Source organism: Garra rufa, chromosome 6 (assembly GCF_049309525.1).
Source record: "Garra rufa chromosome 6, GarRuf1.0, whole genome shotgun sequence".
NCBI classification, from domain to species: Eukaryota; Metazoa; Chordata; class Actinopteri; order Cypriniformes; family Cyprinidae; genus Garra; species Garra rufa.
In genome coordinates, this window is record NC_133366.1 from 9,589,100 (window position 1) to 9,612,999 (window position 23,900).

Sequence of the window (23,900 nt, forward strand, 5' to 3'; positions counted from 1 at the left end):
CTTATATTGTGTTGCTCCAGGTCATTCCTCGTTCAGGGTCGTAGCCATTTCTCTGGTCATTGTCCTGTTGAGAGATGAATAAAACTCATCTTCCCAGTCCCAGAACTCAAATCATATTCTCTTCAGGGAGCTTTGTTTCAGTACGTTTTGTACTCAAACATTTTTCCTAACGTCCTTCTCCTTTAGTCAGAGAAGAATTCTCGGAGCAGGATGCTGTCGGCGTTATTGCATGACTGTAGGGATGGTGTTTCTAGTGTCACACGCTCTATTAGATTAGACCTCACAAGTTCAGTTTGAGGCTGATCAGATCATAAATTTGGGAGTCTCCCATGGGTTCAGCCAAACACCAGCTCAGATGTAATACGAGTTCTCACAAAGGCTTTTTGTCATACAAGCCAGCGATTGTGTCATTACAGTTTTTCTCAACTCTGTCATGGTTGTGAGTCTCTTAGGGCTTAACCTTATCACCTATTTCTTAAAACAATAATTATTATATAATCAACTGTGAAATACGCCGTTGGTGATTAAGAGGCATGTGGATGAGCTTATGTTTGCTCAGATATGCAAAGTCAGTTCAGTAAATATTGTACCTATTTATCTTTTTTAAACAGAACAGAAGTGACAGTGTTTGCTGTCACAATAACATGAAGTTCAAGCTTTTCTCCCCCATAAATCATCCCATAAAGGTCCATAATAGACCTGGCATTGTTGTTCAGATGAAGAGGGGGCTGTTGACTCATCAGAGCATTATAGTGACCTTGCAAAGACCTTGAAGGTTAGTGAGAGGAGACCAAAATAACACTTCAATCGATACCCTCCCAGACGGTCTGCTTGAGCAGACACTTGTGTAAAGGGAGTGTGACGTTGCACTATATATGAGCTGCGTATGGATGGATGTACAGGAGGGGTTGGGTCATACAGTACATACAGTACATGTGCACAAACTCCATATCCCCCCTCGGACACCCAAAACTTAGTAGCTTCCACTTTACCCAAATAACCCACCAAATCTTCAATTTGTGAAGGTCCTAGCAAAACAATCTTTTACACTATTTACTTTTTTTATGCTTTTAAAGACATACCTCAAGTGTAGCTTTTATGCATGTATAAAAAATATTTTTCTATGCCCAGGAGCAGTAAGGGTCGTTTTTCCTGTCTTTACCAGTTTTGACATCAATATCTGGGCCGTGGTTCATTCAACAGAGAATAGGAAGGGAGATTTTGGGAGATATTCTGAGTAGGGGATGTACTGGCGATAAACAGGAAATCATGTGAAACATGCCTTTTGCATCATACTGGAAAAGAGATATGATAATATATTTTGCAATCACACAGTCTAAATATATGCCTCACAGAATTCTCTTCTTCATAATGTTAAAGTTTGTATCTGGTTTACATAAGGAAATGAACATATCCTTCAGAATTTAACATAATATCTTGACACTGGATTTTAGCTGCTGTGAGAACAATGTGTTCCTATCCGAAATGTTTTTTTTTTCTTTACCTTCAAATTGCTTTCGCCAACACAGGGCTAAAATAATATAGACAATGGCGCCATCTAATGATAGCAATGACCTAAAACAACATGCAATATTTGCCAAAATAAATGACCGTGCGTTGCATTTGCTTCGGGTCATTAGCAGTTTTCAACACAATCACATGCTTGTTCAATCATAAAAAAATCTGAAGGAAATAGGAATGGATTTTGATTCCAGACAAGTGACTAAGTTAGCAAGTTCAGCAAGGTCCAGTAATCATACATGATCAAAGCATGAGCTCAAAAGAAAGATCTACAAAAACAGCAATCTTATAGTTTATAATTTACATAAATCACATGTATTTTATGTCGATTTAACAACCCAGTCAACACATGACATTATGCAATGATCACAGTGACATCTCATCATTCTTATACTGTAATATTCAGTGTGAGCAGTAGAGTTCATTGGGAATTCAAAATGTTGAGCAGGGTGAGGGACATTACTGTTTCAAAACACTGGAAAACACATGGATACTGCAGGATTTGTTAAAAATGGTGAGCTCCTAAAAATTTTGACAAGTAAGTTGAACACTGCTAGAGGGTTTGCACTTATGTCACGATTTGGCCGTATTGGAGATATATTGATGTAAACAGCAGCATAGTTTGCACGGTTAATGTACTACTGAATATGTTGTTCTGCTAATATGCTGTCTAAACCATGGAGAAATGTGTCGAAGACGCTAAATCACATAGAGAAGCAGGAAAGGCTGCAATATTTTGAAAAACATAGGTTCAAATAGCCATAGGTGGTAAAGATACATGCTAGCAGTATTAAGATTAGCCTAATATTTAACCCCCTTGACTGGAAATTATAAGAACAAACACGAATGTACAGTCGTGGCCAAAGGTTTTGAGAATTTATAATAGCAATTTGCATATACTCCAGAATGTTACGAAGAGTGATCAGATGAATTGCATAGTACTTCTTTGCCATGAAAATTAACTTAATCACGAAAAAAACTTTCCACTGCATTTCATTGCTGTCATTAAAGGACCTGCTGAGATCATTTCAGTAATCGTCTTGTTAACTCAGGTGAGAATGTTGACGAGCACAAGGCTGGAGATCATTATGTCAGGCTGATTGGGTTAGAATGGCAGACTTGACATGTTAAAAGGAGGGTGATGCTTGAAATCATTGTTCTTCCATTGTTAACCATGGTGACCTGCAAAGAAACGCATGCAGCCATCATTGCGTTGCATAAAAATGGCTTCACAGGCAAGGATATTGTGGCATCTGGAAAAAGGCTTGTCCGGAGAAGAAAAGGTGAGCGCTACCATCAGGTTTCTACCAAAACGTTGAAATTTTGGCTCCATGGCCTGGAAACTCCCCAGATCTTAATCCCATTGAGAACTTGTGGTCAATCCTCAAGAGGCGGGTGGACAAACAAAAACCCACTAATTCTGACAAACTCCAAGAAGTGATTATGAAAGAATGGGTTGCTATCAGTCAGGATTTGGCCCAGAAGTTGATTGAGAGCATGCCCAGTCGAATTGCAGAGGTCCTGAAAAAGAAGGGCCAACACTGCAAATATTGACTTTTTGCATAAATGTCATGTAATTGTCGATAAAAGCCTTTGAAACGTATGAAGTGCTTGTAATTATATTTCAGTACATTACAGAAACAACTGAAACAAAGATCTAATAGCAGTTTAGCAGCAAACTTTGTGAAAACTAATATTTGTGTCATTCTCAAAACTTTTGGCCACGACTGTAGTCGAGATTTTTGCCCTGGAAATCCTGGTTCAGTTTGTGGCCAACCACAAATGCCTTTTGTTCCTCAGACAGTTTTTTTCAGTCTTCTCCTTGATTTGTTATAACTTTTGTCAGTCTATAGTAGTTCAAATGTTTTTCCCGGTCTGACGAATCGTACAGCTCAAAACATGACAATAATTTGTCATTTTCAACAGCAATATCAGCAAAAAATTGCGAATTCCCTTCAGTTCAGTGTTTACGTTCGGTGCCGCCAATATAGTCTATTGATGAGGCATCGTGAAAACACTTTATAGAAAGTGTAATGTCAAGAGCAGTAGTTATTAGCAACTGACTGCACTGATTTGCTCTTTGTGTTTCAGGATCTGTCAAGTCTTTTCAAGAGCAAAAACAAATAGAGGTCATAATTCACCCAAAAATGAAAATTCTGTCATTAAAGGAACACTCCACTTTTTTTTGGAAATAGGCTCATTCTCCAACTCCCACTGAGTTAATAATTTGAGTTTTACCGTTTTGAAATCCATTCAGCCGTTCTCCTGTTCTGGCGATATCACTTTTAGCATCTTAATAGGATAGTTCTCACAGTAATGGACATTCTGTCATTAGTTACTCACCCTCATGTCATTCCAAACCCGTGAGACCTTCATTCGTCTTCAGAACAAAAATTTAGATATGTTTAATGAAATTCGAGAGCTTTCTGACCCTGCATAGACAGCAGCGTAACTACCACGTTCAAGAACCACAAAGGTACACTGTAAAAAATTTGCTGTAGTTCTGCAGCTGGTTGCCAGTAACTTACTGTAGATTTTTAATTTATGTTATTTACTGGCAACAGTTTGTTCAAAGTTAAATGAACATTAAACATTAACAAGTCTTTGTCTTTACAGAATAAAACTATAAAATAACAACCTACTGCAAAGCATTCTGGGAACCAGAAACCTTCATCAACCTTTTTCTGTTTTTTCCTTCAGATTTTGGTTCCCAGAATGCTTTCCATGAGGCTGTTATTTTAGTTTTATTCTGTAAAGATAAAGACTTGTTAATGTTTAATGTTCAATTAACTTTGAACAAACTGTTGCCAGTAAATAGCATAAATTAAAATCTACAGTAAGTTACTGGCAACCAGCTGCCAGTAATACTGTAATTTCTACAGATTTTGTTTACAGTGTAGTAAGGACATCTATAAAATAGCCCATGTGACATCAGTTCAACTGTAATATTATGAAGCTACGAGAATACTTTTTGTACATGTAGAAACAAAAATAATGACTGAAATAATGACAATTTCTTCTCTTCTGTGTCAGTCTTCAACATGCGTTTGTGAGAATACCACATCAAAGACCGACACAGAAGAGGAGAAATTGTTGAATAAAGTCTTTTTTTTTTTTTTGCCTTTGCACACAAAGTATTCTCGTAGCTTCATAACATTACGGTTGAACTGATGTTCTGGCGATATCACTTTTAGCATAGCTTAGCATAGATCATTAAATCCTATTAGACCATCACGTTCAAAAATGACCAACGAGTTTCCATATTTGTCCTATTTAAAACTTGACCCTTCTGTAGTTATATCGTGTTCGTGTACTAATACCGGTGGAAAATGTAAAGCTGCAAATTTCTAGGCAGATAAGTTTAGGAACTTCACTCCCATTCCGGCGTAATAGTCAAGGAAGTTTGCTGCCGTAACATGGCCAAAGCAGGCGCAGTAATATCATGCAGCACATGTGGAAATGCTAACTTCGTCACATTGGAAGTTACCTAGCTGGGAACTAATTTCAGGCGCTGCGTGATATTACTGCTCCTGCTTCAGCCATATTATGGCAGCAAACTTCCTTGACTATTACACCAGAATGGGAGTGTAGTTCCTAATCTTATCGGCCTAGAAAATCGCAGCTTTACATTTTCCGCCAGTATTAGTACACAACAGAAGAGTCAAGTTTTAAATAGAACAATATGGAAACTCGTTGGTCATTTTTGAACGCGATGCTATTGGTCTAATAGGATTCAATGATCTATGCTAAGCTATGCTAAAAGTGATATCGCCAGAACAGGAGAACGGCTGAATGGATTTCAAAATGGTAAAACTCATCTTATTAACTCGGGGGCAATTGGAGAATGAGCCAATTTCCAAAAAAGTGGAGTGTTCCTTTAATTGCTCACCCTCATGTCGTTCCAAACTCATAAGACCTTCGTTCATCTTCAAAACACAAATTATGATATTTTTGATAAAATCTGAGAGCTTTCTGATCCTGCATAGACAGCAACATAACTGAAATGTTTTATGGCCAAGAAAGATAAACGATAAAATACAGTAGCCATCAGTTCAACCGTAATGTTATGAAGCCACGAGAATACTTTCTGTGTGCAAAGGCAAAAAAAAAAAAAGACTTTATTCAACAATTTCTCCTCTTCTGTGTCGGTCTTTGATGTGGTATTCTCACGAACGCATGTTGAAGACTGACACAGAAGAGAAGAAATTGTCATTATTTCAGTCATTATTTTTGTTTCTACATGTACAAAAAGTATTCTCGTAGCTTCATAATATTACAGTTGAACTGATGTCACATGGGCTATTTTATAGATGTCCTTACTACCTTTGTGGTTCTTGAACGTGGTAGTTACGCTGCTGTCTATGCAGGGTCAGAAAGCTCTCGAATTTCATTAAACATATCTACATTTTTGTTCTGAAGACGAATGAAGGTCTCACGGGTTTGGAATGACATGAGGGTGAGTAACTAATGACAGAATGTCCATTACTGTGAGAAATATCCCATTAATAAGCGAGAGGGAGTCACCAAAACAACAACCGGAATCGCATCTGTCGAATAGAAATATTTGTGTCAAATGCCAACACCAGGCTAAAATGAATACAAAATAACCAAGGAAACTGCATTTTTGATATGAAAAATATCAACTTCTACATGATGTTTGTATTGTAACTTGTGAAATCCCAGGTAGTGAGCTCACATTATGACCTTAGTATGAGCACACAGTGACGCTGTGAGGTTACACTTTTAGCTTGCTGTCACCTCACATTGTGACCACATCATGAGTATCCTGGGAGCTCATGGTGAAATCACTGTGAGATCAAATTGTTGACTGGTTAATGACTGTCCTGTCTGATGGAGTTTGTTCTAAAGCTTGTGCTTGAAAACCGCAGTCTGTCATGCTAGTGCAATGGTTTATTGTGTTTTGCAAAGAACTTGATTCTAACAAAGAAAGTTGTCATCATTTTTGATGTTCACTTTAATAAATCTGCATTCACATTCAACATCAAAACAATGTGACCATACCAACATGATTTGTTTTTCACACTTTTAGATCAAAGCAGGCATAAAACCATCATCAATGCATTTAAATATGAAAGCATTTTACTACATTCATTTTTGTGACTATATGTGACCCTGGACCACAAAATCAGTCATAAGGGTCAATTTTCTGAAATTGAGATTTATACACCATCTAAAAAGCTAAAGACTAAAGCTTTTTATTGATGTATGGTTTGTTAGGATAGGACAATCTGCAATCTGAGGGTGCAAAAAAATCTAAATATTGAGAAAAATCGCCTTTAAAGTTGTCCAAGTGAAGTTCTTAGCAATGCATATTACTAATCCAAAAAGTTTTGATATATTTACGTAGAACTTTTACAAAATATCTTAATGTAACATGATCTTGACTTAATATCCTACTGATTTTTCACCTAAAAATCGATCATTTTAACCCATACAATGTATTTTTTGCCCATTGCTACAGATGAAATCGGGCCCGATCACGTGGTTTCAGACTCGATCGGAATCGGACGTTACCTCCCGATCAGGACTCGGATATATATGTATATTCTCATTATTTTTTAACAGATCTATAGTTATGTGGTGGCACAGAGTTAGACCTCTTGACTCCACATAGAAACACAGCAAACACTATGGCTCCTTTATTTTTTTATTTGTTTACATGCCTGCGGGTATTTTAAGTTGAGGTGCTATGTTTTTATATTAGACCTTTTTTATATTTACTGTTGCGCTAAAGTCCAGAAGTGAGGAATTTATGTGATTTATTACTTGATTGTTAAAGCTACCTCACAGAAGTGCTCTGTTTGTTAACAGAGTTGTTGAATGTTAAAATAAGGTGAATTAAATCAAAAATAAGGAACATCCTGGATCTGTTTCTTTGCTCTTCTTTATTCTTTTGTTATGTATCATAGAAGTATCGGATCGGGACTCGGTATCGGCAGATACTCAAAATCAAATGACTCTGAGTCAAGGGCAAAAAAAAACTGATTAGGACATCCCTACTTAAGACTGGTTTTGTGGTCCAGGGTCACATATGTAATTTTTGATTATAAAAAGTTAACTTTGCACATTATGTACAATACAAACCATAAGCACATTATCAGTGATAACATTTACAGTACATCATAAATACAGCACACACTGTAATATATCAAACATGAACAAGACACAAAAGATATATGTATAGACCAGTAATATACATTCATTAGACCTTATTTATGAAACAGGCAGAACTTTGTTCAAAAAAGAGAATGGTTTGATGAGATTAACCTCCACTATTTGTGTCACTTAGTGGATGCAGCATATGGTTACACATTATTTAAAGTCAATTCGCTCTATATTTCCTGACATTGCTTCATGATTGATCTGACAGCACATATTTGAAATAAGTTAGCTGGCTCAGATGTGTTATTACAGTAAGTTTTACATTCAGTATAACTTTTGAAGTCGGTCTCCTGCGCAAAAGATCAGACCGAGTTATACTTCAGTACAGAAGAAATGCTGGCTATGTTCAGAATGCAAAGAATGCAATTTTTCTATATGCATGTATAGTAGAGAAACACCTAACTGTGATTGATTTGATGGTCCATTTCAATCAAAAGCATGAATTTAAGTATCATTTTAAACAAAACTGAAACAAATGTGCCAATTTTTTATTTCCTAGGTCATAAATATGTAGTGTAGCATACTATGCTTTCATGTTTTAAATGTTTATCATTGCATAATGTGTTCTATTTCAAGAAAAAGGCAGTATGTAGTATATACTAGGCAGCATGCATTGAGTAGTATGCTAGACTACACTAAAAACATTCACAGTTGTCCACTTGGAGGCAGTATTCCCTCATCATGAGTGCATTCAGTCTCAGTGCACACAGTATCTCATTTTTATTACGTATATAATATATGTATATTAGCATTGTTTTATGTTTGTAATGGAGCACCTGTAACAGAACCATGATCCAAGGCCCTTCAGCTGAGCTGCTCGGTTACAAACGTGGGCTCTCTGTGAAGACAGAGTTTAGTCGCTGCTGCGTTTTCATCTCTAACCTCCACCTGACACTGGGATTTTGTGCTCTTGCGTTTGCTGCGGCGGGGGTCCTCGCCGTGGACGCTGGTGTCGATGCGGGACAGGGTGCACATGCTGCTCTGGTTGCGTGGGTGGAGACGGGTGGGACGGAGCTCGAGTTCATCGTAGCTTGATACCTGGATGAAAGGACACCACCTGAAGGCCCGTTTGAAACCAGCCCTAAACCTGGAGGATTGGAAAAAATAATTTTTTAATTTAAATGAATGCCTAGTTTATCTCTCTATTAATATTATAACTAACTTCGTAATGAGCTGGGATGATAGATCTTGTATGTATAGGAATTGTTCAGATGGTCCAAAATTAATGCTTGTCGGCAGCAAAAAGCTTTGGCAAGTAAACAAAACCAAGTGAATTGTTAGTTGACCAGTAGGTTTATTAAGAACGTAAGAATATAAAGTTTAAGTAGAACTGTGATGATTATGCTTTTTAATATTCAAATAATATTTTCATTATATATTATTGTACAATTTGTTTGATTACAAAAAAGATATATTCAGCATTTAAAAATACTATTAAATAAAATAATAATAATGATATAAAATTAATATATATATATATATATATATATATATATATATATATATAGTTAACATTACTATATTATAACATTACTATATGAAATATAATTTATTACAAATATTAAATGAAATATTAAATGATTACAAATAAATATGATAAAAGTAAATATATATATATTTTTTTATTAAATAAGTAACTAGGCAGTTCACTGAATCCATAATTTATATAAAACTGTAAGGATGATACAGTACCTTTTTAAAATAATGAAATAGTATTATAAAATTAAACATTAAATGCAAATCAATCATTAATCAAAATATTTAATATATTAATAAAACAAAAAGATATATTTGATTTTTTTTTAAAATATTTATTTGTATTTATCTTTCATTTTGTTATTTGTTGTATATTTTATTTAATATTTTATACATATAATTTATAAAATATATAATTTAATTGTAATTTACATTTAATTATTTTATGAATTTGTATTTTATATTTTAGCGTGTGTGTATATACACACACACACTGTGTGTGTGTATATATATATATATATATATATATATATATATATATATATATATATATATTTTATCATTTTTAATTACTTTTTAAATTGTAATTTACATTTCATTTTATTTATTGGATATTTTATTTAATATTTTAGCATATATATATGTGTGCTTTCAAGACTACATAGCTTAAGTTTAACTTTTTATATTGAAACTAACAATACTTTTTATATGCAAACAATATTTATAAAAATATTTATAAAAAAAACTTTGTTATTTAGCATATATATATATATATATATATATATATATATAGATATATATATATATATATATAGATATACTATATGTTATATAATTTCTTGTTTACATTTTTTTGTAATTTACATTTCATTGTTACTTATTGTATATTTTATTTTACATTTTAGCATATATACAGTATATATATATATGTGTGTGTGTGTGTGCTTTCAAGACTACATAGTTTAACTTTTAATTTTTATATTCAAACTAACTATACTTTTTATATGCAAACAATAATTTAAAAATATTTATACAATTTATTTATTTATTTATTTTATTCGACATACAAGAAACTGTTATGACCAGAAAAAATGTTCTCCATTTGGCAGATGTTGCAAAAAGTTAATTTTGGACCTTTGCATATGAGTATATGAGTGTTTCATTACCTGCCATTCAGACAGCAGTAAATGATGGGGTTGTACATGGTGGAGCTCATGGCCAACCACAACACGAACAGATAGACCTGCTGGATGGACTTCCACTTGTTCAGACGCTTGTTCAGGCCCGTCACGATGAAATAGACATGATAGGGCAACCAGCAGAGGGCAAAGGTCACCACCACCACGATCATCATCTTCACCACCTGAGGAGAGAGCGAGTGATCATTTCGATTCACAACGTGAAGCATATGCCAGCAAAACACATGAGTTTCGGCTTCTTGTGTTCTGGGAGAAAACAGCATCGGGGAAAGTCACGGCTCAGCTCGCAGTCTGTTTGAAGTCTCCATCTGCCGACTCAAAGCCATCTGCTGCCATTGTTTAGTGAACAAAAACCCAAACCCGAAAACAGATAATGAATGACGAGAAGAAACGTGTCCGATAGTGATTTGGCACCACACTGGCTAGCTTTTGCACCGGTCATCAGACATGCGAGTCAACCTCAATTTAGAGCCCTGTTAGTTTTTATCATGAAAGAGCTGGAGGAACAGCACCGCGGTGTGCCGAAAAGTGCATAATTGCATATTTCGTATGTAAATTGCACCAGAGGATGATATTGTGTTTTGATTTGATGTTTCTGGCACCAGGAGGTCAGAATAGAGCAGATTGTGCAGGTCCTGAAGTCATTTGTTTTTGTTACACTAAACAGCTTCACATCTCACACAGCTTGCCATCTAACTAGCAGCATCTGGCCCGCATTTCAGCACATTCTTGAAAGTGCAGTGCACAAAGTGAACACTATTTAGAAAGGAAGAGACTGTCTGACCGACATGTTAAGCAACCAACCTCAGTTTGCATCGTTTAAGATACTAAAAAACTATTTTACACAGCAATGTTGTCTGCATAAATAGTGGAAAAAGTTGTGAAATATTGTCAAATGTAAAATAACAGTTTTCTATGTGAAAATATTTTTAACTGTAATTTATTCCTGTGATCAAAGCTGAATTTTGAGCATTACTCCAGTCTTCATTGTCACATGATCCTTCAGAAATCACTCTAATATACACTGCTGCTCAAAAGTTTGGGATCAGTCTTGTAATGTTTTTTAAAAAAGTCTCTTATGCTCATCAAGGCTGCATTTATTTGATCAAAAATACAGAAAAAAGATGTAATATTGTGAAATGTTATCACAATATAAAATAATGGTTTTTATTTTAATATCCTTTCAAATATAATTTATTCCTGTGATGCAAAGCTGAATTTTCATCAGCTGTTACTCCGGTCTTAAGTGTCATTATCCTTCAGAAATCCTTCTAATTTGCTGATTTATTATTAGAATTATCAATGTTGGAAACAGTTGTGCTGACAAATATTTTTTAGAACCTGTGATTCTTTTTGTCAGGATTCTTTGATGAATAACAAGTTAAAAAGAACAGCATTTATTCAAAATATCAATCTTTTTTTAACAGTGTAAATCAATTTTTTCTTACCCAATATTTTGAGGAGACACTGCCTCCTTTGGCTCCTTGGAGGAAACAACCCTTGTGTTTGTTTGTTTGTTTAGTGATAGTTGTTCATGAATCCCTTGTTTGTCCTGAACAGTTAAACTGCCTGCTGTTCTTTAGAAAAATCCTTCAGGTCCCACAAATTCTTCAGTTTTTCAGCATTTGTGTATTTGAACCCTTTCCAACAATGACTGTATGATTTTGAGATTTTTTTTTTTTTTTTTCAAACTGAGGACAACTGAGGGACTCAATATCACAGAAGGTTCATACACTCACTGATGCTCCAGAAGGAAACAGGATGCATCAAGAGCCGGGGGTGAAAACTTTTGAACAAAATGACGATGTGTACAGTCGTGGCCAAAAGTTTTGAAAATGACACAAATATTAGTTTTCACAAAGTTTGCTGCTCAACTGCTTTTAGATCTTTGTTTCAGTTGTTTCTGTGATGTACTGAAATATAATTACAAGCACTTCATACGTCTCAAAGGCTTTTATCGACAATTACATGACATTTATGCAAAGAGTCAGTATTTGCCGTGTTGGCCCTTCTTTTTCAGAACCTCTGCAATTCGACTGGGCATGCTCTCAATCAACTTCTGGGCCAAATCCTGACTGATAGCAACCCATTCTTTCATAATCACTTCTTGGAATTTGTCAGAATTAGTGGCTTTTTGTTTGTCCACCCGCCTCTTGAGGATTGACCACAAGTTTTAAGATCTGGGGAGTTTCCAGGCCATGGACCCAAAATGTCAACGTTTTGGTCCCCGAGCCACTTAGTTATCACTTTTGCCTTATGGCACGGTGCTCCATCGTGCTGGAAAATGCATTTCACCAAACTGTTGTTGGATTGTTGGAAGAAGTTGCTGTTGGAGGGTGTTTTGGTACCATTCTTTATTCATGGCTGTGTTTTTGGGCAAAATTGTGAGTGAGCCCACTCCCTTGGATGAGAAGCAACCCCACACATGAATGGTCTCAGGATGCTTTACTGTTGGCATGACACAGGACTGATGGTAGCGCTCACCTTTTCTTCTCCGGACAAGCCTTTTTCCAGATGCCCCAAACAATCGGAAAGAGGCTTCATCGGAGAATATGACTTTGCCCCAGTCCTCAGCAGTCCATTCGCCAAACTTTTTGCAGAATATCAATCTGTCCCTGATGGGTTTTTTTTTTGGAGAGAAGTGGCTTCTTTGCTGCCCTTCTTGACACCAGGCCATCTTCCAAAAGTCTTGGCCTCACTGTGTTCAGATGCGCTCACACCTGCCTGCTGCCATTCCTGAGCAAGCTCTGCACTGGTGGCACACCGATCCCGCAGCTGAATCCTCTTTAGGAGACAATCCTGGCGCTTGCTGGACTTTCTAGGACGCCCTGAAGCCTTCTTAACAGTGCAGTGGAAAGTTTTTTTCAGGATTAAGTTAATTTTCATGGCAAAGAAGGACTATGCAATTCATCTGATCACTCTTCATAACATTCTGGAGTATATGCAAATTGCTATTATAAAAACTTAAGCAGCAACTTTTCCAATTTCCAATATTTATGTAATTCTCAAAACTTCTGGCCACGACTGTACATTTCTTTCTAATTTTCCCTGAATATTGTTTTTTATTTTTTTCATTTAGTACTGCCCTTCAGAAGCTACATAAGATACTTACATGGTTCTGGGAAGACAAAATAAGGTAAATTTACCCTGATCTTCACATTCAGAAAGTTTTCACCCCCCGGCTTTTCTTGCATCGTGATTCCCTCTGAAGCATCAGTGAGCGTTTAAACCTTCTGTCCCTCAGTCCCTCAGTTGTCCTCAGTGTGAAAAGATGGATCTCAAAATCATACAGTCATTGTTGGAAAGGGTTCAAATGCACAAAAATGCTGAAAAACCAAAGAATTTGTGGGACCTGAAGGATTTTTCTGAAGAACAGCAGGCAGTTTAACTGTTCAGGACAAACAAGGGACTCATGAACTGGGTCATTTTTATAAGTGTAACTATTATTTTCTCTTGTGGACTATCTGTAAACATCTTTTATGTGAAATATTTTATTCACATCAGTACTAAACAAGTCACAAAATTTTTAATATAAAGCTAATAATCTAAAAGGTGTGACTCAAAAGTCTGATTTAATCCCTTTTCCAGAATGTCATGAATGGTGTTATAACAGGGAGATGAAATCTACTTTGTGTCTAGCCAGTCACACATCGAGTAGAAAACTAGCTGTACCTTCTTGACAGGTCAAGTTCACCTGCCCTCCTAAAGACAATGTGCTTTCAGACTGATTGAAGACCATTCATAACGCTTCCCCTGCAAAACTTCAGCTAAACCTGCGTCAAACTGGCATAAAAGGGCAGGTTCTCTGACTCTTCTGCCGCCCGTGGCTCACCGTATCCGCTGCTTGGGTTGCGTCATACCTAACCTTTCTCTGCTTTGTGTAACTGTCAATCAGCAATTATTCGCAAAGGCTCCACTGCGTCCCATTACTCATTAACTACAGCGGGGTTTCTTCAGGGTACAAGACTCTTGTCGCTTTGTTACAGACAAGGTGCAAATGAAAGTGTTCATTGATTGATGATGGATGGCGGTTCTTTGTCTTTTCCAACAGGTCCTTGTCAAATTATGCACAAATTAATGACGCCATTTGAGACGTTGTGAGTGGCTTTTCAAGGGTTGACATACACTAAAGTTAGCAAAGGATCCAGAGTCTAAAAGTACGAAGGAGGGTTGTACGGTGTTTTCAAAAGCGAAAGATTAAGATGTTAAAAACGTTTAACATTAACAACATGTTTAGATTTCAAAAAACAAAGGAGAAAGATATTAAGTCCATGTAAACGTCCAAGCAATAGTTTAAGATCTCGGTGTTATATCTGATTTCTTTTCCTACTGAATACTTTCTAGCCAATCAACAGGCTTCAAATAAATGACTGAGCTTTGGGAAGCGAGGCTGTGTAAAGGTGAGTTAACAAGTGCTTTAATCCAGCGTAAGCCTGCGGTTTTATTTGAAATGATTCCGTAATCTCTACTCCAAGTACTGGATTACATAGAGAGATCACAGTCATTAATATGAACCATTTTTGCACAATATCAGATGAACTGTCCTAGATTCATCCCTGAGAGGGTCCTATTACTCTTTCACATGTGCGAGTGTGTTTCTGAACACTGCGGCTCACAAAAAGCTCAGGGTTGACCTGCCAGATAAACCAGACATGACCTTAATCTGTGGAAAAACATCAAATAGATATAGCAATACAGTGAGATTCTCTCAGGACAGGTAACAGTAAATACATAGATTAATTTATGATTTACAAATGCACAGGCTCATTTCTTAAACAATGTCCTTTGGTCACCTCATTCTGATGCTATACTGAGAACACAAAGAGAGAAATCAGTCAGTTCTGAACAAACATATTTTCTCATTTTGATAATGTTATCGAAAAAAATGTTAAGAGAGTGTTCTATTTTATCATTTTGCAAACACTCCTTTGCAATAATCTTTGAACGTTTTGAAACTAGGTCCAAATAAGAATGTTTCAGAACAAAATTGTCCCTTGAATGACATGTAAATATTATTTTTTGATGTTTTAAGAATGATATCAAAGACCAGATAACTTTAAACAAACGTTACTGGAAGAATAAAAGTCTTATGTTCCATTCAATAAAAGTTCATGCAGTCAGAGATATTTTAGCATAAGTATATATTTTTTAATTTTTAATTAGTGCTTGCTTTCATTTTAATTTCACACTTTAAAAATAAATAAATAAATAAATAAATAAACAATTCAGTTCCTGCCTTCACTTTTAAAGTATAATTCAGTTGGTTTTATAAGTCATTTCAACTTAAATTATATTTAAAGATTGTGAAATAAATATTAAAATAACACAATCGAGCTGACTCTCATATAATTTGCATATACATTTCTCAACTTAGTTGAGTTAAAAACATAAGTTGCCATGACTTACTCAACATTTCCATTTTTTTAGTGTAGTTTTAGTAAATTATGTACCAAACTATACATACACTACTTGTCGAAAGTTTTTGAACAGTAAGATTTTTAAGTAAAGTTTTTTAAAGAAGCCTCTTCTGCTGGAGAAATCAGAGAAATGTATACTTTTATTTATCAAGGATGCTTTAAATTGGATCAAAAATGATAAAAATTCTATTTTAGATAAATGCTGTTCCTTTAAACTTTTTATTCATCAAAGAAACCTGAAAAATTCTACTTAGCTGTTTTCAAGATAATAATAATAAATGTTTCTTTGAGCAGCAAATCAGAATATTAGAATGATTTCTGAAGGATCATGTGATTGGAGTAATGATGCTAAAAATTCAGCTTTGAAATTACAGGAATAAATTACATTTTAAAATATATTCGAATAGAAAACAGTTATTTTATATAATAAAAATATTTCAAAAGTGTACTGTTTTTTGCTGCATTTTAGATCAAATAAATGCAGGCTTGGTGAGCAGAAGAGACTTCTTTAAGTTATTTTTTTGTTTCAATTGTAGTTTTAATAACTTTAGTCTATTTCTAATGTTATTTTATTTAAACTTATTTTATTTCAGTTAGTTGCCAAAGCAATAATTTGTTTATTTTAGTTTTTTTTTTTTCATTAACTTTTTTATTTCAGCTTTATTTCAATTAGCAAATACAATTATAATTTTATAGTTTTATTTATTACAACAATAACTATGCATTGGGGTCCAATGTTATTTTGGACAAGAAACATTCTTCAAAATGCCTTCTTTCACGTTCTGCAGAAGAAACAAAAGTCATGTTGATGAACTATCCCTTTAAGATAAAAGCCTAAGATTGATCTTTCGCCACAACTTATGCTATTCCAAACCATTTGACCCAAACTTTTGTGTAGACAAATTGTGTAGAATATGTGACCCTGGACCACAAAACCACAAAAGCTTTTCATTGCTATTTGGTTTGTTAGAATAGGACAATATTTGGCCCGAGATACAGCTATTTGAAAATCTTTAATCTGAGGGTGCAAAAAAAATCAAAATATTGAGAAAATCACCAAATTTTTAGTTCTTAGCAATGCATATTACAAATCAAAAATTATTTATATTATATTTAGGATTGTAAATTTACAAAATATCTTCATGGAACTTAATATCCTTATGATTTTTGGCATAAAAGAAAAATCGATAATTTTGACCCATACAATGTATTTTTGGCTATTGCTACAAATATACCCATGCTACTTAAGACTGGTTTTGTGGTTCAGGGTCGCAAATATGATAGTGCATCCTCTCACCTTTCTTTTGGCGCGCAGTTGTCCAACATAGTTGTCCGATGAATCTCCAGGAATCTCTCCTCCCCAAAGCGTCACCCCGACTATAGTGTAGGTGATACCCATGACCACAAGGGGCAGCATGTACACCAGCACAGTGACTATAATATGATACCTGCACAGGTGAGAGCACAGGAAGCCATTGTAAAAAAAAAAAAGTGTTTTTTTTTTTTTTTTATGTATATCGCTAAATGATAAATCCAAGTAGGCCTATCTGAAGCTTGGGGCTTGGGTGTTTAGACAATAAATTTGGATTGTGAGTCAGGAAGACTGTTTGCACACCATTTGGCCACTGGTAAATAGGTAATGTGTTTGGTTTTTCTAGCCTCACTGGCAGATGGCACTTAGTGTAAAGATAGCAGGCGATGTAAAGCCAGAAAGAGCATTACCAATATTTGAGCAGTGAAAGAGCAGGCTGTACAGAAATTACAATCAAGCAGGAAGAAAAAACAATCAACATCGGTGTGAAATCATCAGAGGAAAGCCTGTCGTCTTGCTTTCTGCACACGCATCTGGCTTCTAAGACAGAATCCTCAACGAAATCCACCTCATTAGTGACTGATTTGGGACTGTTGTTAGGAACAAATGGATCTCTTACATGAACGAATCCTCAGAAGGTCTTGGCCAGGCAACGTAGCAGACGGTTCTGCGAGGCATGGTCCTCGTGGTCGAGTAGAAACACAGCGGGAAGGCTAAAATCACTGCCAGGGCCCAAATGCAAACAATCACCACTTTGGTAGCGGTTGCTGACAGACGAGGCTTCAGAGGGTGGATTATGGCCATGTACCTGCGTAAAGAAAAAGATGGTTTCAATTAACCCTTCTCACACTTTCAGGGCTGTCACTTCCACAGCCATTGTATTAGAAACACTTATGCATCAGCATTAGTTTTCTGTAATTTAATGCCAAGGTAATAAACAAAGTGTAATGCATTCTCAGAAAAAAAGGTACAAAAGCTGTCCCTCTAGTGTATAAATCTACATTAATTGTTTAAAAACATAAAAAACAATGGAAGATTTGTGATGTTAATAACTGAATATGCGTCATCACAGTCTGTAAAAAAGGGTCCTTAATTAAATCTGAACTGGAGGACACCCTTTTAATGAGTGTGAGGTGTTGAATTAGAATCTGATTGTCAGAGGAATTTAATTAATGCAAAGAAAATAAACATGAAGTCACAAAGAAACTGTGTTAGTTCAAAACAAGCTTTGTGACCAAACATAAATGAGAGCAATTTTTTCTTCACTGATCAGACTTTTATTTCAACATAAAACAGATAATAAGCAGCTTCATGTTTTTCATGTTTTTGACTTCGTCAAATAGAACTTAATTAGAACATTCTCAGTAATGAAGTGCACTTCCACTGTAAGCTAATTTATTGAAAATATAATGAAATATGTCTTAATAAATCACAAAGGCCTGTAGGTGGCGTCTTAAATACTGATAGTTAATTTTGTCTCATGCTTATGCATGACGGCATATTTATGGATAATTCGGGGTCAAACACCAAGGGAAAGTTGCAGGAAAGTTATGAAAATTGGCACACAGATAGAGGACAGTCTCAACATCAACCATAGCAAGTTTAGCGTCTCTAACTCAAACTCTCTAGTGCCAGCACTTGTCCAAAGTTTCACTTATATTTATGTGAATAACTTTTGAACGGTAATGTCTTTCTCTGAATCCTTGTCTAATGCAGAGTCAAAAAAAATTAATTGGCTCATGCCCATACTAAAATTTAAAAAGGTCAAGTTTTTCACAATTTTTAATGGTTCGAAAAAAAAATACATTTTTTTTTTAACTTGTCCTAGACGGTTGGTCTGATTTTTACCAAAATTGGCTCAGATCATCTTCAGACCATGGTGCCAAAAATGTATGAAATTCAAGTTGATTAGTCAAACCGTCCTCAAGTAACGCACAAACAAATTTGACAAAAAGCATGCAAAAATGGATGTGAGGCTATATCTTTGTAATGCTTCGGCATATTGGGACCAAACCTGTTGTGTTTTATAATAACCACGACATCAAGCTATCAAGCATCACCTAGTGGTCAAGAGATTTGAAAATGTTCTGTTTTTGCTTATAACTTCTGATTGAAAACAAAATCCAAACAGGTCTCAGAGTCGAACCATACCCAATTTTTCCAATTTTGCCGTTTTGATAGTCAGCCATTTTAAACGGTCATAAAATGCTATATTTTATGAACGTGTTGGTGTATACGTACAAAACTCAGTATGTAACTTTGGCACCATGCCCAAAAAATGTTGTGTCCAAAAATTATAATGAAATCTCCAAAAATGCTAATAACTTTTGATTTTATTAACCTATAGTAATGAAACAGGTCTCAATATATTTCTTTATTTTACGATAGTCAGCCGAACTTCCTGTCCATCATTTTAATTTAAGTTGAAAACCTACTTTTTCGAAATCCTCCTAGACCATTTGTCCAATTCTCATAAAATTTGACTCAAATCATCTTCAGACCATGCTGACAAAACGTTATGGATTTTCTGTTGACATAGAAAATGATTTTCGTTTAACGCATCAATGAATTTGCTGTTATTATTGCCAAACTGCATCTGAGGCTGCATTTCTGCTTAACTTTGACATATTGACACCAAACTGTGTGTCAATATGACCAGGCCACATCAATTTGGTCAAGAGAGCTTAACCATTCATTAACCATAAGTAACACTAATAACTTTTGAGTATATTTGCCTATTGTAATGAATGGTTTCAATATATTCTTTGGGTTATGCCGAAAACATAGAAACCAAGTTTGCCATAGTCAGCCAAAATTCCTGTCCAACATTTTGATTTCCATTGAAAATCTACTTTTTTCGAACTCCTCCTAGACTGTTGGTCTAATTTCTACCAAAATTGAATCAGATCATCTTCAGACTGTGCTGACTAAAAGTTATGGATTTTGTGTCGATAGACAAAACTGCTTTTGTATAGCACCACAGCAAAGTTGAGGCATGATGCCAGACTGTCTGAGGCTGTATCTCAGCAAAGCTTTGACATATTGACACCAAACTTTGTGTGTGCCATTTTCACCTCACACAGAACACACCACATTGATTTGATAACAGCGCTACCTACTGGTCAAAAGTGATAAGCCATTAAATCATATTACTAGTGGTTATATTTATGATTTTTCAGCCATTTTGACTTAAATCATCTTAATATGGCTTCAGTTACTTATTGCCGCAGTTGGTCTAATGTTTGTAAGGTTGCTTGCTTCTGTAATGCTTGGCCTCTTAATTGCTGCTTGCAGCCAAATTTCATATTAAATCCGTGATTTACTTAAAAAAAAAATTTACTCAGAAACTGATTTTTACAAATAATCACAAAAAAACAGCATGCCACACTTAGAATTAAATGTGAATTCCTGAAGTTGAGAAACTGAAATAGTATTTTTCATTACAACTTCGAAATAAAAATTAAAATGCATTATTAAAAACTATTTTAATTCCACTTAAATTTAAATTTAAATTCCGCATCCTGTTTGCTCCCTCATTTTAAACTCACAAGTTATTCATTTCTGAACGGTGCACAACTCCCTGAAGTCAAACCTTTTGATAATAAGAAGGAATATGTGCGGCAGCATATGGATGAACACTCATGTATGCCTCAGGATTACACAGAGTTAAGATGAAGTGATGTTCTCTGGCTCCTACACAGCCACAGACTGAGCTTGTAATCTTTTAATAAAGGAAAAGCCCCCCTATGCTCTGGATTGTACAGATCAGTATCACAGATCTCATCTCATTAGATGCATTCATGAGTCATGACTAAACTGGATGCTATGAATGGTGCCTGGGTAATTTGGAAAACGAACAGGTATAGCTAAATAAATGTAGATAAATCCCGCTGCCGTACACCTCAGGGATATTTTGATCCTATGAAATGCAGCTGCCTGAGCTGTATGTCCCAAGTTCGTGGGCAGGAAATGAAGTTTCCCCTTTTTCATTGCAGTTAAATGACAGAGGGGTCAAACGGAAGATGTTCAATTTATGAGTTCCCTGAGGAGATCATAGATGGATATGCAGGAGGAAGAATGAAGCCAGTGCTGGTGGTCATGTAAAGCCTGTTCCTCTCAATGTGCTGTTCAGTCTCAATAGGCCAATTTTTCATCAGTAAATCAACAGGATTCTCACACATTATGAGCGATGAATTTCCATGACGTTTCTAGTCTTTAATGATTCGAATTTCTATTAAAAACACTCAAAAAGCAGGGTGATGTCAGGTGGGCCATAAGGTTGGGTTGCCATAGTTTTTAAGATTCAAGATCCAATCATTGCACTAGTTCTACTTTTGCTTAAGTGTTTTTTTTTTTCTTTAATTGCTATGTGACCTTTTTACACCACAGACTGAACAAAATTATGCATTGCTAATTAGGCAACAAAGTATTGATAGTTGTGTGAATATTGTCATAGTAACAGTCAGATTTTTTGGTTGATTGTAATCCATTATACCTTTATATTAAAGTTATCTGACATTATCAAGATGAATTTGTTCTGAGGCAGTTTAACTGTGTGAGTTCTTGTCCTATTTTATTACCATTTTCTAAACTATAGCGAATAAACTGATAATGTGAAAAATTTTAAAGGTGTCTGAATAAATTTTGGTTTGGGCTGTATATTCACATTCAATTACCAAAGATGTAAAAACAAGGTAAAATGAATGATATATTGAGCATTTCTATTAAAAAATGATACCAAATAACATGAATAAAATTCCTTATAGATACTAACCAATTTTGCCAACTAAAAATAGCCAACTTTATAATATTTAAAGACATTTTCAAGCCTTAAAATGTATGCTGACTTATCAACAACCTCTATTTTATCACATTTACTGGTCAAATTTAATTTTACTGTTTATATTGACCGGACATTGTGACATTTAAATAGCTCTCAGGCAGGTATTTTTGTATATTTTCAACATAAAATGATAGAAGAGACTTAAATGAACACAGAAAGAGCAGTGCAATCATTTTAGTACTTTGTATAGATTATTCTATATTTTACAAACTCTTTTATACATTTTTCCAAGCCTGCAGACCAATTACAGCCTGATGACGTTATTTAGAGGTCATTAAAGAGATAGTTCACCCAAAAATAAAAATTCTGTCATTAATTAGGCTACTCAACCCAATGCCGTTTCAAGCCCGGAAGACCTTTGATCATCTTCTAAATACAAATTAAGATATTTTTGATGAGATCCGAAAGCTTTCTGACCCTGCAATGCAATTGAAATGTTTTCAGAAATGTTTGGAAGGACATGAGGGGTAAATAATTAATGACAGAATTTTCATTTTTGGGTGAAGTATCCCTTTAAGGAATTCAAACAAATGCAAAGACTTTTTGGAATTATTAAAATTCTACATGGAATTCATATTAGCAATGTTTTACAGTCCTGTATGTGTATATTGGTTTAGGCATTGAATTAAATTTTTTTACTGCTGCCGGATAATTTGCAATGACATTTTTGTGCTTTCTTTATGTGATATTTTATACATACTGCACGATCAATATGTTATAATTAATCAAACAGTCTTACCTGTCGACAGCAATCGCAGTCATGGAGTAAATGCTTGCAAACACGGCGGTCACGGGAAAGAAATTGTGGAACTTGCAGTAAACCTCTCCAAAGTACCACTCTCCGTGCGTGGCGTAAATGAAGTTGATGAGCGTGTTGAAGGCGGCCATCGAGGCGTCGGAGAACGCCAGGTTGAGCAAGAAATAGTTGGTCACTGTGCGCATCCGTTTATGAGCCAAAATGATCCAAATAACGATGAGGTTTCCGAACACGGCGACCGCCAGCACGGAGCTGTACGCGACCGACCAGATCGCGACGCGCCACGGCGGCTGAACGAACTGATTTGTGAAATTACGCGTTATGTTTGAGCCGCTCTGAGGACCAGCCATGGTATACTTATTGTGGTGTCCTTCTTAAACAGTTAGGACTTGATCTGAGACATATATTTGTGCTTCTATAGTGTCAAGTATAGATCTGGCACGTCCTTATGCGCATCCTCCTGCGCTCCATCCAAAGTGTCCAAAATAGCTGTGACGCGCAGTCATGCCTCATATGACAGACGTCTGGAGATGCTGTTGCTCCTGCCATATGTTGCTGCTCAAATGAATTGAGAGACATGCAAAAGGGGGATAGTTTTAGTAGATTTGCAGTGGAGGACTGAACATTTGTTTACAGCCTCAAACAATTTAAATGGGAAACGACTTCTGAATAAAGGTATTTCATTTCACTTCAGCATTGAATTTAAAATTCATTCATTTGCCCCAATTTAGGTTTAAAATAATCTTTAAAGCAAATTTCTTAATGAAAAGTGATAAAAGGTATACTTTTAAGTTTAATTTGTGGTTCTGCTGGAGCCATGGTCCTACTTGTTCAAAGTGGTCAGTTCTAAACAGGTAACGGTTAAATAAAGGGTTTGCACTTAGGTCAGGATTTGGTCAGTTACCCAGATGCTCGGCCATATTGGCAATACTCGGATGTAAAGGACAGCATTTTGATTGCACGGTTAATGGAATACTGTTTTGCTAAAAACTTAATAAGCAGAAAGGGCGCAATATTTTGACAAACTAAAGTTAATAGGTGGTAAAGATACGTACAACCAATATTGATTAAGAAATTAGCCTAATATTTCACCTACCTAACCGAAAATGATAAGAACAAACACAAATGTTGTCAAGATTCTTCCCCTGGAAATCCTGGTTTAGTTTGGCCAACCACAAACACCTTTTGTTCC

At 35.4% G+C, this 23,900-nt stretch overlaps 1 protein-coding gene across 1 annotated transcript; it reads right to left on the minus strand.

The window, feature by feature from the left end:
* Window positions 1-6,553: 6,553 nt before the first annotated feature.
* tacr3l (tachykinin receptor 3-like) lies at window positions 6,554-23,154 on the minus strand. Its single transcript, XM_073842348.1, has 5 exons — window positions 22,691-23,154; window positions 17,728-17,916; window positions 17,094-17,244; window positions 10,347-10,543; window positions 6,554-8,791 (listed from the first exon to the last, which is right to left on the minus strand). Exons 1-5 carry the CDS (start codon window positions 23,056-23,058, stop codon window positions 8,509-8,511), a joined length of 1,188 nt encoding a protein of 395 aa, XP_073698449.1. The 5' UTR covers window positions 23,059-23,154; the 3' UTR covers window positions 6,554-8,508.
* Between the last annotated feature and the right edge of the window lie 746 nt (window positions 23,155-23,900).

Coding starts and splice junctions, on each gene's coding strand:
- tacr3l (XM_073842348.1), bottom strand. CDS start 23,058: ATGGCTGGTCCTCAGAGCGGCTCAAACATAACGCGTAATTTCACAAAT. Junction 17,245..17,727: donor CCTTCTGAGGATTCGTTCAT/GTAAGAGATCCA, acceptor TCACCTGTGCAG/GTATCATATTATAGTCACTG. Junction 8,792..10,346: donor TACTGCTGTCTGAATGGCAG/GTAATGAAACAC, acceptor CCAATCCTCCAG/GTTTAGGGCTGGTTTCAAAC.